The 14557-nt window shown below is 35.7% G+C and overlaps 1 protein-coding gene across 9 annotated transcripts in view; it reads left to right on the top strand.

The window, feature by feature from the left end:
• Positions 1–12485, top strand: part of RB1CC1 (RB1 inducible coiled-coil 1) — a 74425-nt gene extending 61940 nt beyond the window's left edge. For 6 of the 9 annotated variants that reach the window (XM_061994680.1, XM_061994679.1, XM_061994674.1 and 3 more), the window contains 7 exons: positions 1067–1118; positions 2374–2421; positions 5572–5630; positions 7344–7480; positions 8230–8307; positions 11074–11144; positions 11508–12485. In XM_061994680.1, the coding sequence (XP_061850664.1) occupies positions 1067–1118; positions 2374–2421; positions 5572–5630; positions 7344–7480; positions 8230–8307; positions 11074–11144; positions 11508–11585 (523 nt within the window). In that variant the 3' untranslated portion in view covers positions 11586–12485. The remainder of the gene's footprint in view (positions 1–1066; positions 1119–2373; positions 2422–5571; positions 5631–7343; positions 7481–8229; positions 8308–11073; positions 11145–11507) is intronic. The other 3 variants (XM_061994675.1, XM_061994677.1, XM_061994676.1) reach the window with 3 other exon arrangements.
• The last annotated feature ends 2072 nt before the right edge of the window (positions 12486–14557 follow it).

Genomic DNA, 14557 nt, shown 5'->3' with positions numbered 1-14557 from the left:
AGCAGGGGGTTGGACTAGCTGATCTTTAGAGGTCCCTTGCAATCCCTACCCTTCTGTGATTCTGTGATCAAGCAGAAGAAAAATTTTAATAGTGAATAAACTGAGTGGCTGCCTGTTGCTGGGATGTGTTTTGAACAGTGTCTGGCTCTCATTTTAAAACAAGCAAGCAAACTGATTATTCTTGTTACGTGCCTGCTGTAAGACAGTGTAGTGACATTCCTAGATAAAAGGGGAAGGGGCAAATAGATATGCTTGGGAGAAATTAAGCTGAATACTCAGGATTCAAAACAAGTAATGAGAGTGAGGTTAAGTGGTCTTGATGAATTGATGTTTTGTACTGGAGAGAAAGGTAGGTATTTAGCATCCCTTTGTATACCCTCTGAATCATCAGTCTTGTCAGCTGTGATGTACTGCTGACATACTAGAATGTAGTGATGAGACTGGGGAAGAAACTTTGCAATGTTTTAAATCCAAGTTTTAATTTTTTAACTGTATTAGGAATTGCTCTCTGTTCTTAGAAAATTTTGTTTTAGACTGTTAACATTACCTAATCATGGCCTGATATTCAGTTTATCTCGCAAATAAATTGGGACAATTAACTAAAGTTCACTTCATTTTCTCTCTACCAGTGTCCCAGAGAACAAAGCCTTTAGAAAAATATGATGTATAGCTGAACTGCAAATCAAGGGTGACCTGCCAAAGCATTTGGGCATTCAGAGCTCTATCTTTCTTCCTGATGTTTTGACAGTCCTGCAAGATATGCAGAAATGGCCCTATGTAATGTTACAAATAAATCGGTGACTAAAATTTCTTTGGCTTGTTGCAGCAAAGCAGGTGCCTGAGTTTCAAGGAAAAAAAAATCCTCCAAAACCTTCCAGAAATGTCAATACTTATTCTTCGGGTATCTTTCTGTGCTTTTCCCTCTGTGCTAGCAAATACATGGCAATCATCACTGAGGGAAGATTGTCAGGGGGAAGGAAAGGCAGGACAGGGAGAGGGGTCAGAAGGTGACTTGTGATCATGAAAAAATTCAATTTTAACCTGTTCATTTTCTTCTCTCTTTTAGTGAAAATGTCCACATGTCTGAAGAAAAGCAGAGGATAATGTTGTTAGAAAGAGTGAGTAGACTGTGAGGTTAAGCATTGCGACTAAGTACCTATGTGAAGTTGTGCTGTGGTCAGTTATATACTGTGATGAAATATAATACCTGCAAGGCTTATAGATGTCATTCCAGGGAATGGGTTTTCATTGTACTAATTCCACATTAGTGTAATTTGTTATTCAAAGCATGTATTAGTACATTATACTTGGCTTAACTTTAAGTTTGTTTATTTTATGTAGGCTTCAGTACAAATGAGTCAGGTATAATATTTCTTCTTAGCAGTTGCCAGGTCAAGGGAGTATCTGTAGCAAAAAAATAGAAGTTTTGATTACTTTTTCAAATTGAGGCATCCAAAGCGGCTGGATGGGAATTGAAACAGATATGCTGCTTTCTCTTGGAAATGGATAATTGGAAATGGCTGCTGTTACTTAGATAATTTTACCCAGGATATGTTAGAATCTTGACTATTGCTTCTGTAAAAAGTAAAATAACACTTGTTATGAATATGCTTAAAGTGAAGTAATTGTCATGCTCCTACAGGCTAGAACTGCAAGATTTAACCTCCCCCTCCAAGTTCTCCCAAATACATACCTTAAATTTTCACTTCTATTGCAACTTTAATTTTAAGCATAGCTTTCAACATGCACTAAGTTTTTGATGGAACAAAAGGTATTTTTAGTAAAAGGCTAGGTTAACTGTTAGTGGTTACACTGGAATTTCTCAGATTCTAGCAATTTTTAACTATTGAGTCATATCTAACACTGTTCTAGTTGCCTTTTTCATATCTTTTCAAAGTTGACTTGAGGAAAAAAAAATATCTTTAGCTTTCAGCTTTCTGGGATCATTTAGACTAAAATCTGTGATCACACAGAACATGAATGGATTGCGGCAGTGTATGATGCAAGGGGCTGCATGTTTCTGCCTAGGAGCATTTCCATGCTTTATTCTGTCATCTGTTTACAAAGGATTTGTCATGAGTAGAACCTATAAAATAGAGCAGCAAACAAAATATGATATCAGTGAAATGTGAAGGATAAGCATGGAGATAAGTGTAGGTTAGCAGTGGGTTGTGTAGCGTCCTGGTAGCTGCTACACTTCATGTTTGTTTATAGGTCTTTCTTCAAAAAATGTTTTGATACTATTCTAAACCTGAAAGCTGTAGTAAATACATACATTGTATAAATAGTCTGGCTCTGGTCATACCAAAACTTTTTTTTAAATGTTTTTACTGTATTAAGGTGTATTAATTAGTTGATGACATTTTCTTTCAGACTTTGCAGTTGAAAGAAGAGGAAAATAAGAGATTAAATCAAAGATTGGTAAGCATTTGTGCAATGCATGTTTTAAGTCTAATGCATGTTTTAAGTCTCGTGAGAATGTAAGACAAACTTATAAATGTTAAATTTGTTAAAATCTAAAAATGAAATTTTGCTAATTTAAATGTTTAAAGTGTTAAGGCAAGTGGTGAATAGGTCACAGGATGCACCTCTGAAAGGTTCTCTCCTTAGCAGACTTCTCATGAAAAAGATTTGTAGGACTAGAGAGAAAGAGACTTCTTCCCAAAGAACACAGACCATCTGGGCTTGTGGTAGGAGGAGTTAATTTCAGTGGTGCCATGGTTCAGTTTTTCTACAACTGTAGATTGAAGGACAGTTCACAATAATGTAAATATGCCTGTACATTAGGCATAATTAGGGATGTGAGCAGTAACTTAGAGGTTGTTTTTGGAAACCTGCATGCATCTTGTCTGTAAGGTGTGACTCTAATTTTGCCTAGCAACTGGAAATACAAACAGCCATTGTCTTAACTACTGAAGTAATAGTCAGCGTCTATGGAAGAAAAAAGAACACAGCAACAGTTTGCTTGAGTCTTGTGCTGTGAATCCTTCTCGTTCTACTTATCCACAGTTTATCCTTCCTAGCAGGTCTGAACCTTAAGTCTTAAAAAACTTACTGTGTATATGAGAAACAGACATGTTCTTTGGTAGTTTATTGGTTGGACTGGTCATGGAGATCTCTCTTTAAGTGGCAGATGATATCTAGGAGTTCAGTAGGAGCCATATCTGCATAGTTGCAAGTTACATTTCATAAGAAAAGTATTTGATAAGTTTCTGCAGTAAGAGTTGTCATTTTTCTGTCTGGAGTAGGATTGAAATCTGCTGTATAATTTACTAGTGATACCTATTCAGTTATGAAATTGCAATTATTTTTCCTGTACTTTCTATTTCACTTTAAAACCCGTACATAATAAACCTGTTAGTGCAGGGTGTAAGAAAGGATTGCAATATGTCCAAAACCATATTTTATAAAAGGACTTTTTTATTCAGAATGACAACAAAGTGCACAAAAGGTATTTCAGTCTAGTTTTTACAGTAAAACCCAAAACACACTGTACAGTCTTCTACACATCTCCATAGATTTCATGAATTAAACTCTTACTCTTTTGTCATCTCAGTAAAATTAAATCGAAGAAAGCAATGTTGTAGAAGATAAGTCTATAATTATTCTGTTTTTATGATTAGTATAAAGCCATGTGGCAGAAATTGGCAGCTTGTTAGTGTTAAAAATTGATTTCTGAGTGGGCATAGAAACTAAATATCTTTTCAGCTCCTTAATTATAAATTTGTCGTTTCATAGAGAAAGTAAATTCTTTTCATCTTATCTCTTCATTCTTCTTTCTCCATCCCCCTCCTTGGCAATACACTTCTAAACTGAAATATAACTCAACACTTCCAATATTTATTTCTGTCACACTACTTCAGATAAAGAACCTAAAATGTGTGCTGCACAATAAAAGAAAATCTTTTTAAGTTACTGGGTTTTGCAGCAAAACTTATTGGTTATTTCTGCAAGCAATAAAAAAATGAAAAGAAGCTCATTTGAGTACCAGGAATGTTACCACAGGCTTTTTGTTATTTTACCTGAGTAAATGAGAAAGGGAACCTTTTTTTGATTTATAAAGGTTATTAGAATTCTACTCATAAAACCTTGTTTACTTACTTGTCATGGAAATATTCTTAACTTTCTAATTTGTTGTGTTTTTCCTAAGAGTTAGAAATTACTGAAAAATAAAGAAGTCAAGCTAGTTTGCATTTTAATATAAGGCTTATCCCAGTTTTAACAAACAGTAAGAAGATCTTTGGTCTTAACACCTCAAGAGAACTCAAAAACAACCTAAGCACATTTATACACATTTGATAGCTTTCATGTTAGTTGCACCTTTTTCAAGAAGGCAAAGTACAATGTGAATAAGTCAAAGAAATTTAGTTACAAAAAATCAAACTTGATCTCAAATTTCATCTTAATTTCATTAAGAAAACTGCTGAAAGTGTCATCAGAATTTGAGAGCTACTTGTGTAGAAGTGAAGAGAATAAGCCATGAATAGGCTTCAAGCTCACATTGACAGGCAAAACTGTTTCCAGGGAAGGAAGGTGGGACAGGGATAAGACTGACAATAGGAAGTATGATGAAGATGGCAGTATTTGGTTTGGAACTGAAGAATCATGTGCTAAAGTTCAACCATGAGTAATGTAGCGTGTATAAATCGTCCAGGAAGTAGGAACCTATGGAAAAACTGCAAGACCTCTAATCAGAGTTTTTACATGGCAACTATGAATTGTATTCTGTAAGGAAGTTACCAAAGAGTAATGAAATACATACATTTACACTAGATCAGCTTCTCTGTCTACTTGCCTGTATACGGGGAATGAATCCTTCTGTAGATACAAAGTAATGTTATCCATTTTCATTACCATGGTTACTGCATAAAGTGTATATAAACCTGTATTCATTTTTAGATCTAATTTGTTCTACTGAGGTTGATTCATGTGCCAAAATTAATTTAAATGGATTTAAAGGCAAATTTCATTAATATGTAAGATAAGAATTTTGACCAAAACCTTACATAATAGAGCCTTTGTTTGGCCTTAGTAAATTTTACTCCATTTTTATTCCAAGAAGTACTGCTCTGTCTATTACAATAAACTTCAGATTATGTGGCATTCTTAGTAAAACTGAGACGCCACACGGAGTTCAACATCCAGAGTTTAATTGCAGTAAATGTGCTTAGCTCCCAATGTTTTACCATCAGCCTTTTTTAGAATGCCATTGGCTTCTGTGTTAGAGTACACAGTTATATCACAGATCTTGTATGTGCTCAGAACAAATCTGTGCTGGCACTTATCTGGAAAGCACTTCTCAGTTTTAGATAATGAAGAAGTCAGTTTTGACTGCCTTTGATGATGAAATCTTACATTTATAACAAAAAAAACCCCACCAAGCACAAGCAAACCTGCTCCAGAATAGGATGACAGAAGGATGTGATGTTTTTTTGAGTGAATATAAGATCTATAAGGATAAGACACTGTTTAAAGTCAATAATCAATGATTATCATAACCATATTGTTACCTGAAATGTGTGTTTTGTCACAGCTTCCCAATACGTTATAGCTTTTTCTCTTCTTTTATAGATGTCTCAGAGCATGTCATCGGTGTCTTCAAGACATTCAGAAAAAATAGCAATTAGAGAGTAAGTAAATGTTAAATTTTGGATGAGTTTGGATTTAATTATAAGAATGTAATTAATGGCAGGATTTTTCTGTTCTTACTCTGGCAAAAACATCTCAATAGCTTAGCTGTCAGTTACTGAACCATCTCAATTGGGTATAAATCAAATTTTATAAATCCTTTATTTTTTAACTACTACTAAAAGGCCTTTCTGAATTCTGTATGTGGTGGCTTTCTTAATTTCTATGCCTTTCTTTACATGGGTTAAAAGGATAATGCTTCAGAGGACTTCTGGAATCCTCTCTTGAGTTTTCTTTTAGATTACTTTTTGTTTACTGGTAACCTTCTTGAAATCGTGATAAGAAAAAACAGAAAGAATCCTGCTCACTCTGAATATGCATGCTTTGTTATGTTTGAAAAGAAGTTTTATGTTCCTTTTTGGCTCACCTTGACAGAATGAAGTGAAATTAATAAAAAAAAATGTGTTATTAATCTGTTAGCAGCTGCATATTGGATTCTTGCTGGAAAGAGAAGTATCGTAAAAGCTACAGAAAACTTCTCTTAAGTTGTCTAATATTTATCAGTCTGATATGGATTCATATAAAAAACTTTTTAGAAAAAAAAATGCAGACAATTCCTTTTAATGTTTTCTGAATTACACCAAATTTCACTTTATTGTAACAAGGTCAATCTGTGCAGAATCTGCTTTTTCTGTAAGGATGTGACTATTCTGGCAACTCTCATGGTAGTCTCAGAAGAAGCCATTCTGAAAAGAAAAATTCATCTGTCAAATAGAGATGTTTTTATCTAAGTCAGTATAGTTTGTCGTCATAATAAATCCAGGCAGAAAAGCTTGGACTATTGTTTGTTTAATCTCAAAGTGAACTTTAAATAATATGAGTTAAATTTCTCTCTAGTTTTGCCCATTAGTCTTTGATTGTGTATTTGCAGTCTCCTTTTATGAAGACTGTTCCCCTTTCTTTGCTACTTCCTCCCCCATCTCCAGAGTAGTATTTATTCTTAGAGCCCTCTCGTGGTCTAATGCTTAATTCATAGCTATTTTAGACTTCATTTCATTAGTGGGTAAATAATTCCAAGCCATTTGCACTGAGAAACAGTTGAAGATAGTTCTCTAAATTCTGTCACTGAAACTTGGCATGAGAACTTGGTGATTTGTGTTACACTGATGTCAGGAAGAAATAGTTTTGGAAGTCTGTGGAAAGTGACCACAGTGTTTTCCTTCCTTTTTCATCCTTTGATCAAAGATGAACACTTCATCCCTTCTTTTTCCTGTGTGCTTAAGATTTTAAGATTGAATAGCTACATAAACATTTTGCTTTATGTCTCCATGTTCAAAGTGACTTCAATCTAAAACATCAAAAGTGTATTTCTAAACAGTAGTACAGTAATCATTACGAAAAGTATTGATGAACAAAAATATGTCAAATTGAAACGTTAATATTTTATTGGATATTTCTGTTTAAATATAAAAGCAAAACTGTCAATTCTTTTGAAAAAAACCAAACCAAACTTGAGCTGATAGATGTAGAAGAACATTTAAAAAATACTTTTTAAGGTAGTGTTTTGCTGACTTCAGAAACTTAAAAATGTGAACTGGTCTGTGGTGTTCTTCAACAAAATCTGGATCTGTGCAATACTTAGGAGGAAAAAAATGTAGTGTAATTAATGCAGTTTTAAGCTTCTGTGTTTTTCTTAGTAACTTTTTTTTCCCCAGTTTTCAAGTTGGCGATTTGGTTCTCATTATCTTGGACGAAAGGCATGACAATTATGTATTGTTCACTGTTAGTCCAACCTTATATTTCTTGCACTCAGAATCTCTTACTGCACTGGATCTCAAACCAGGTGAGTGTGGTAAGTGTCGCATTACTTCCAATTACTATCTCTTTTTATAAAAAATGCTTAGCTTTCTAACAGTTAGTGATGTTATAAATGTTTGTGACAAATGAGAAGCATGTAATATAGGTAGCAGTCAGCTATCTTTGTAGCTTTTGCTATTCCTTTTGATGCTAAAGATTTTTCAAGGCAGAACACTTAGAATCAAAAACTTAGATGTTAATATCTTGGAAAAATATATGCATCTTTAAAGCACGATTTGAAAACAGACAAAAAGACAAAATGCTAGTTTTATAAACAGAGTATGTTATTAACATTTCTAAATATCTAAAGGGTGGGTGTCAAGAGGTTGGGATATCCCTTTTTTCTATAGTAGATATCAACATGGAAAGGGGTAATGGGATGAAGCTGGAACACAAAAAGTCCCACTTAAACATATGGGCTTATTTTTATGAGGATTTATGTTTTCAATATCTTTTTTTGATGAGGAGAGTAAATAGAAAGCTCAAAGTAACATTTTTGTCAAAACTACATGCTCTGTTTGTATTTTTAATACCTGATTTTGTTATGTTCTTTGAAGACTGTCGTTGAGTAAAGTTCACTCTTCCTCATCTGCTAAATAGCTGGAATTTATGAACCCAAATATGTGGCTGGCAAAAATAAGCAACTGTAGACCACAGTATATAGAGATTTCCCAGCAGTATTTTTGCTGAGAAAGCTTTTCCACACAATTTAAATGATGTTTAGCAGAGCTCATTTGTTTTCAGAAGGCTGTGCTGCCATTCAGCGAGATCTTGATCAGCCTGAGAGTTGGGCAGAGAGGAACCTTATGAAGTTCAACAAGGGCAAGTGCAGTGTCTTACACCTGAGGAGGATGTACCAGTATAGGCTGGGGATTGACCTGCTGGGGAGCAGCTCTGCAGAGAGACCTGGGAGTTCTGGTGGGCAGCAAACTAGCCATGAGCCATCAAAGTGCCCTCGTGGCTAGGAAGGCCAATGGCGTTTTGGGGTGCATCAAGAAGAGTGGGTCCAGAAGGTTGAGGGAGTTTCTGCTCCCTCTCTGCTCTGCCCTGGTGATGCCTCATCTGGAGTCCAGTTCTGGGCTCCCCAGCTCAAGAGGGACGGGGAACTTCTGGAGATACTCCAGCGCAGGTCCACCAAGATGATCAGGGAACTGGAGCATCTTCTATATGAGGAAGGTTGTGAGATTTGGGGCTGTTAAGCTTCGAGAAGAGGAGACTGAGGGGGGACCTCATTAATACTTACAAGTATTTAAAATGTGTATGTCAAGAGGATGGGGTTACACTGTTTACTGTAGTGTCCAGTGTTAGGACAAGGGGTAATGGACAATAAGCTGGAAGGTATAACAATAGTAGTGTTTGTGATGAGATTAAAATTTATGCAGACCTAGGTATGGCATATTATTTTTTTAAGGGCTCCCAAAGTGCCATATCTAAATCTTACCTTTTCTACCAACACGTACATACCAAGTTAATACTTCTGTATAGATCCACCTGTAGTATTACACGTCAGGGATCTAAGCTATTGTAGGTTGTCCCAGATTACATAAATAGAACACAAAATGCTATGACAATGCTGAAGTTGGTTGAGGACTGCATGGTGTTTCTGTGTTGCCCCTTGTCCTTAGGATATGGAAGATTTTTGTATGCAAATGTAAGGAAAAAATCTGTCTTTTACGCTGACTTTGTTAGTTCAGTGAAATATGTCAGCCAAGTAGGTTAAAAAAAAGTGAATTTTTTTGTAATTTAGATATTAGTTGTAGAGCATTCAGGCCTGAATACTTTGCACTGATTTGTAGGAGCCTGGAGTAGAACAGAATCTGCTCCATTATCAATAGCCAGACTAATCTTGAAGGACAAGATTAAAAATTCAAGCTCTGTTCTTGGATGACTCATGTTCTAGTCACTAGACACAGTATCTCATAAATAGTCATGCTTTGAAAAGCATTGATTTGAGTCTTGTACAGAGCACGTGTGAGCTGCTCCTTCTGTCTGTTTTGATATTTTCTTCATGCCATGATTAGTAATAGTTAAAAAAGAGCAAAGCAAGTAAAATACGTACAATTTCTCGGAATACAAGACAAATAAGCATTTCCTTACTGTTACAGAAGTGTATACAAGCTGAAAGTTTATTTTTCACAGGTTGTTCCTTCCTCTGGGAAGGAACAACCCCATGCACCAATACAGACTGGGGATTGGCCTGCTGGAGAGCGGCTCTGTCAAGAGAGATCTGGTTAACAAATAAACTAACCATAAGCCAGCAATGTGTCCTCATGGCCAAGACTGGGATGCATCAAGAAGAGTGTGGCCAACAAGTCAAGGGAGGTTCTTCTCCCCCTCTACTCTGCCCTGGTGAGGCCTCATCTGGAGTCCTGTGTTCAGTTTTGGACTCCTCAGCTCAAGAGGCACAGAACTTCTGGAGACACAGGGAACTTCTGGAGAGAGTTCAGCACAGGGCCATGAAGATGATCAGGGGACTGAAACGTCTTTCATACGAGGAAAGGCTGTGGGAACTGGGGCTGTTTAGAGAAGACAAGACTGAAGGGAGATCTTATTAATATTTACAAATATCTAAATTATGGGTGTCAGGAGATTGGGGCATCCCTTTTTTCTGTGGTATCTATTGACAGGACAAGGGGTAATGGGATGAAGCTGGAACATGAAAAGTTCCATTTAAACGTAAGAAAAAACTATTTTACTATGAGGGTGATGGAGCCCTGGCACAGGCTGCCCAGGGAAGATGTGAAGTCTCCTTCTTTGGAAGTCTTCAAGACCCACCTGGACATGTTTCTGTGCGACCTGATCTCAGTGGACGTGCTTCTGCAGGGGGTTTGTACTAGATGATCTCTAAAGGTCCCTTCCAACCCCTATCATTCTATGATTCTATGATCACAGAATGGTAGTGGTTTGGAAGGGACCTTTAGAGATCATCTAGTCCAACTCCCATGTTAAAAGCAGGTTCACCTAAATCAGGTTGCACAGGAGTGTTTGGAGTCTCCTCCAGAGAAGGAGACTCCACAACCTCCACAGTTGCTCTTTTGACCTGTCAGTTTATTTAAATTTTTCGTCTTTCTGAACAGTATCAAGTACTCTCAGAAGACTGCAGCCAAAACTAGCAGACTTGTAGGGCTTTAAAATTGTTATTTATGAGTAACTAATTTGTGTCACTAAGGCAGAAAAATAATCAAATATTTCAGTGAGGGTAGTAATAATAGCTGGGTACAGACGGCTTTCTGTCATTTGAAATACTTCAAAAAATTCTCACCTTAAACCAGACCAAAAGGTCAAGCTTGGTAGACAAGAACAATTTTGAGTCATTACATATGCGAGTTTCAGTTTTGATTTGCTGTTTTCTTCTTTAATGTTAATTTTTAAAATAAAAATAAATAAAATTTTTTTGTTTGGCAACTCCCTTGATCTGTCCTGACATCTGAGCTGGTTTAGTTTTTGTTAATTTATTTTAAAAAGAGATTTTGAAAAATTTCTGCTTTCAAAAAAATCATTTTAGCAAATGATCTTTAGCCATATTCAATGTAATGTCCTTTTACTTCTAGTTGAGTCTCTAAAATAATAGTTACATTGTCTCTTTAGCTTCAGGTGCATCTAGGAGACCCTGGGTGCTAGGAAAAGTGATGGAAAAGGAATATTGCCAAGCGAAAAAGGTAAGGAAATAATAATGAAAATTAGATAATAGAGGAAAAGAGCAGATTTAATTTTTGTAACAATTGTTAAAAAGTATTCTTTGCAAAATAGGTGAGATGAAATTGTCCTAGGTTCTGCTGGTGAGATGAAATTGTCCTAGATTTTGCCTTTCTTGATCTGGTTTTTAGTCAGTGAATAGCAAATGAAGGACAACTAGAAAAAAGAGTGAGTAGTGGCTTGAATGATCATGTCCATAATGCTCAGAACTTTTCCAGACTCAAAAAGGTCTCTTAAATGCTTAGGGGTGAGAATCAGTTTCAGCCTAGAAATATAAAAATCAGAGGAATATTCCCACATTTCTGTTGTTTTGTTCTCTGTTGTAGGCACAAAACAGATTTAAAGTTCCTTTGGGTACAAAATTCTACAGAGTGAAGGCAGTACCATGGAACAAGAAAGTATAACACAACAAAATTTTGGTTCCTTCTGTCTCCGTTGTTTTTTGACTTGTCGTCCTGTGCTCATTCATCGCACCAAATACCAGGCCATCTTTTTATACTGAGGTCATGTGACAAGATACAGCATCGATGTACTGCTTTTACTTTTTAACAGGTCACATTTTAGAAACGAGAATTTCATCGAAAGCATTGGCCCTAACTGTTCCAATTTTTTTACCCAGATAACTTTAGGAGTGTGGACCAAATGAGTTCATTTTCTCAAAGGGCAACCACATGAAACATGGTTTGTTATCCATGTTAATTGCCTGTTAAATATACATTAGCTTGTATTTAGATGTTAAATGTTAGTTACCATTATTACCAGCATACGTCCTTTTGTGAAAACATTATCAAAAGTACTTGCACTCTTTAACAGGTTCTTTATATGTGTAAAATTCATCAACTATTTAAAGAGGAGTGTTCATTGCATGCAGATAATCATATAATTTTTCTTTGACATGAGTTTGCCTCAGTAGATGAATTAAAGTAACTACTGCAACTTGTTTCAGTACATGAAAATGCTCTTTAATGTTAAAAAAACAAACTTGTAATTTGATGAACTGATTTCGAAAATCAGTCTGTTAGATCTGCAATCTTCAAAAGCACTTTCGATGGATTGATCACACAGATTCTGAAGGGAGGACACCTGTGCTGTTTGTGCAAAGTGAAGCACTCGTTCTTCCCAACAAAACAGAAATCTTGTATTAATCTATTTAGAAAAAATCATATTGATGAAATTGTATTTCATGGTTGAGTTTCAGGAAAAAACTCATTGTACATTAACCATACAAGAGTCATTTAAGTAACAAATTATTGTAATTGTAAAAGACATGTAGAATTTTAAAACAATAAAGATTTGAAACTGTATGTGTTTGAAGTATTTGTGTGCCTTTTAAATACTATTGATAGGATTTATTCCATGTTAATCTGTTGCAGCTGCTCTCCTATTCCTCCATCAATTTCTTTACATAGAAATTCCTAGATTTTCTACAAAAGGCATTAATATTCAACAACATTCAGGAATTCCAAGAATTATCTCATGATAAAAAAGAACTTAGACAGAAATTAATTTTGTTGGGATGTTAAATGGGCCAGTAACTTTTTTCAAAGTAGTTATACTGGCCCCTCTTTAAAAAGGTAGTCTTAATTTATTTTGTTTTTCTAATAAGAGTATTGAGAGATGTACTTTAAATGTGTAGCCGATGGAAAGTGAAAATCTGGATTAATCTGTGAACTTACGTCTAGGACTTAATCCATAGTTATTTCACTGTGATATATCTTCAGGAGGTGTGGAGTGGAGGAGGAAAAGAGATAAGAAGCCATCACGTGAAAATGTCATTGCTTCTGACCATTTGTTACAAATAATACTCCCCCGGACTAACCAGTCCACTTGAATACCCAGAAACTTCTGTGTATGTTTTACTTAAAATTTTGTCCATAACAATTTTAAGTTCATTTTTTTATGAATGCATGGGCTTGTAATTGTATCACGCCTTTGGTGAAATAAACCTTAACACAATTGATCTCTGGAACACAGAATGTCATCTTGTCAAATTGCATTCATACCTGATTGTTAAATTTGCTAGTTCATGTACTGACATTTTAAAATTAGTTATCAAAAAATGTGACTTGTTTTCCAAGGGTAATATTACCATAGCTGAGTACTCTCAGGTGCCAAATATGTGAATAACATGGATCCATAGAACAGGTTTAAAGGGAAAAAAAAATCACAGTGCAATTTTTTTAATCACTGAGTTTTTGATCTTCAACTATATTCAGTGCTGTCTGCAATTTGGTGCAGTTTTATTCCTTTTAGTCAACACAATTCCAAGTGGTTTAGGAAGATGCACACGTGACACAATTCCTTCTAATATGCCAAGCATTCAGCAAGCCACGATGTTTTTCACTCGACTGACAAAACTTTTCGAGCCACAGATAATCTCCCTACTGCTTTGAACATTATTTCCCCTTCAGGGACTAAGTATCTATCTCCCAGAAGCCACCAGGCTCAGCTGAGAGACACAGAGGGAGGGCATTTCTGGGAGGGCAGTATACTGCTGGAGTAGCATCAGTGAATCTATGTAGTGACACACAATTCATCACCACAGCACCAGGCCGTGCTCTTCTCTTGTTGAATAGTCTACTTCAAAAATAAGTAAAAGGTCCACCAGAATTTTTTCATGGGAGAAAAGGATGTGTATGTCAAGTTCTTCGAAACTAAAGAGTTGATGATGGGCCTGCAGGACTGAGCTCCTCCAAGGAGCACTTCTTTTTGGGCATGCAAAAGTTAAAAATGTTTTTCTGATTCTCTAATCTCATTAAGCACTAAGGCCTGTGTGTCTTGCTACTCCATGTGCGTGAAGTACCATGAAGTTTGTTGCAGGCTCTGGTGATGATGTCCTGAGTGATGAAGTCAGGTAAGTACAGAATTCCATGCTGAGAAACAAAGAAACCAAGGTAGAAACTCTTTCGTCTTTGTAAAAGAAATCTGAGCATTCTTGTCATTTTATTGGTGCCCAGATTATTTAGTATAGATATATTTAAGCAGTGTGCAGTGATGATGCTATGAAAGTTGGCTTGACTTCTAGCTTAAGACAGAGGAAGTTGTGACTGACATTCATTTATCTCAAGCACATGAGCAATGTATGACAGTGAACTTATGAGGCACCTAAATAAATTGATTAAAATAAAATACTGTAATGCAAACTAAGAAGGAAGAAAAAATCTTTCCCTGCTGATATCTGCCACTTTAAAAGAGTACCAGGATGTGTCTGTTGTTGTTACATAACATCATATTTTTAAAGTATAAATAAACAGCAATGCCTTTGGTTTTTGGGAATATTTGTCATGTGTTTCATTTTATAATCTTTATGTATATTCAGAATTAAAATTGTCAAACAAAACTCCTAACATATTCACTAATGATTCTGAACAGTCAT

This window comes from Colius striatus, chromosome 4 (genome assembly GCF_028858725.1).
Source record: "Colius striatus isolate bColStr4 chromosome 4, bColStr4.1.hap1, whole genome shotgun sequence".
NCBI classification, from domain to species: domain Eukaryota; kingdom Metazoa; phylum Chordata; class Aves; order Coliiformes; family Coliidae; genus Colius; species Colius striatus.
Note: the sequence above shows the minus strand (reverse complement) of the source record. Positions and strands in the feature narration are given on the sequence as shown.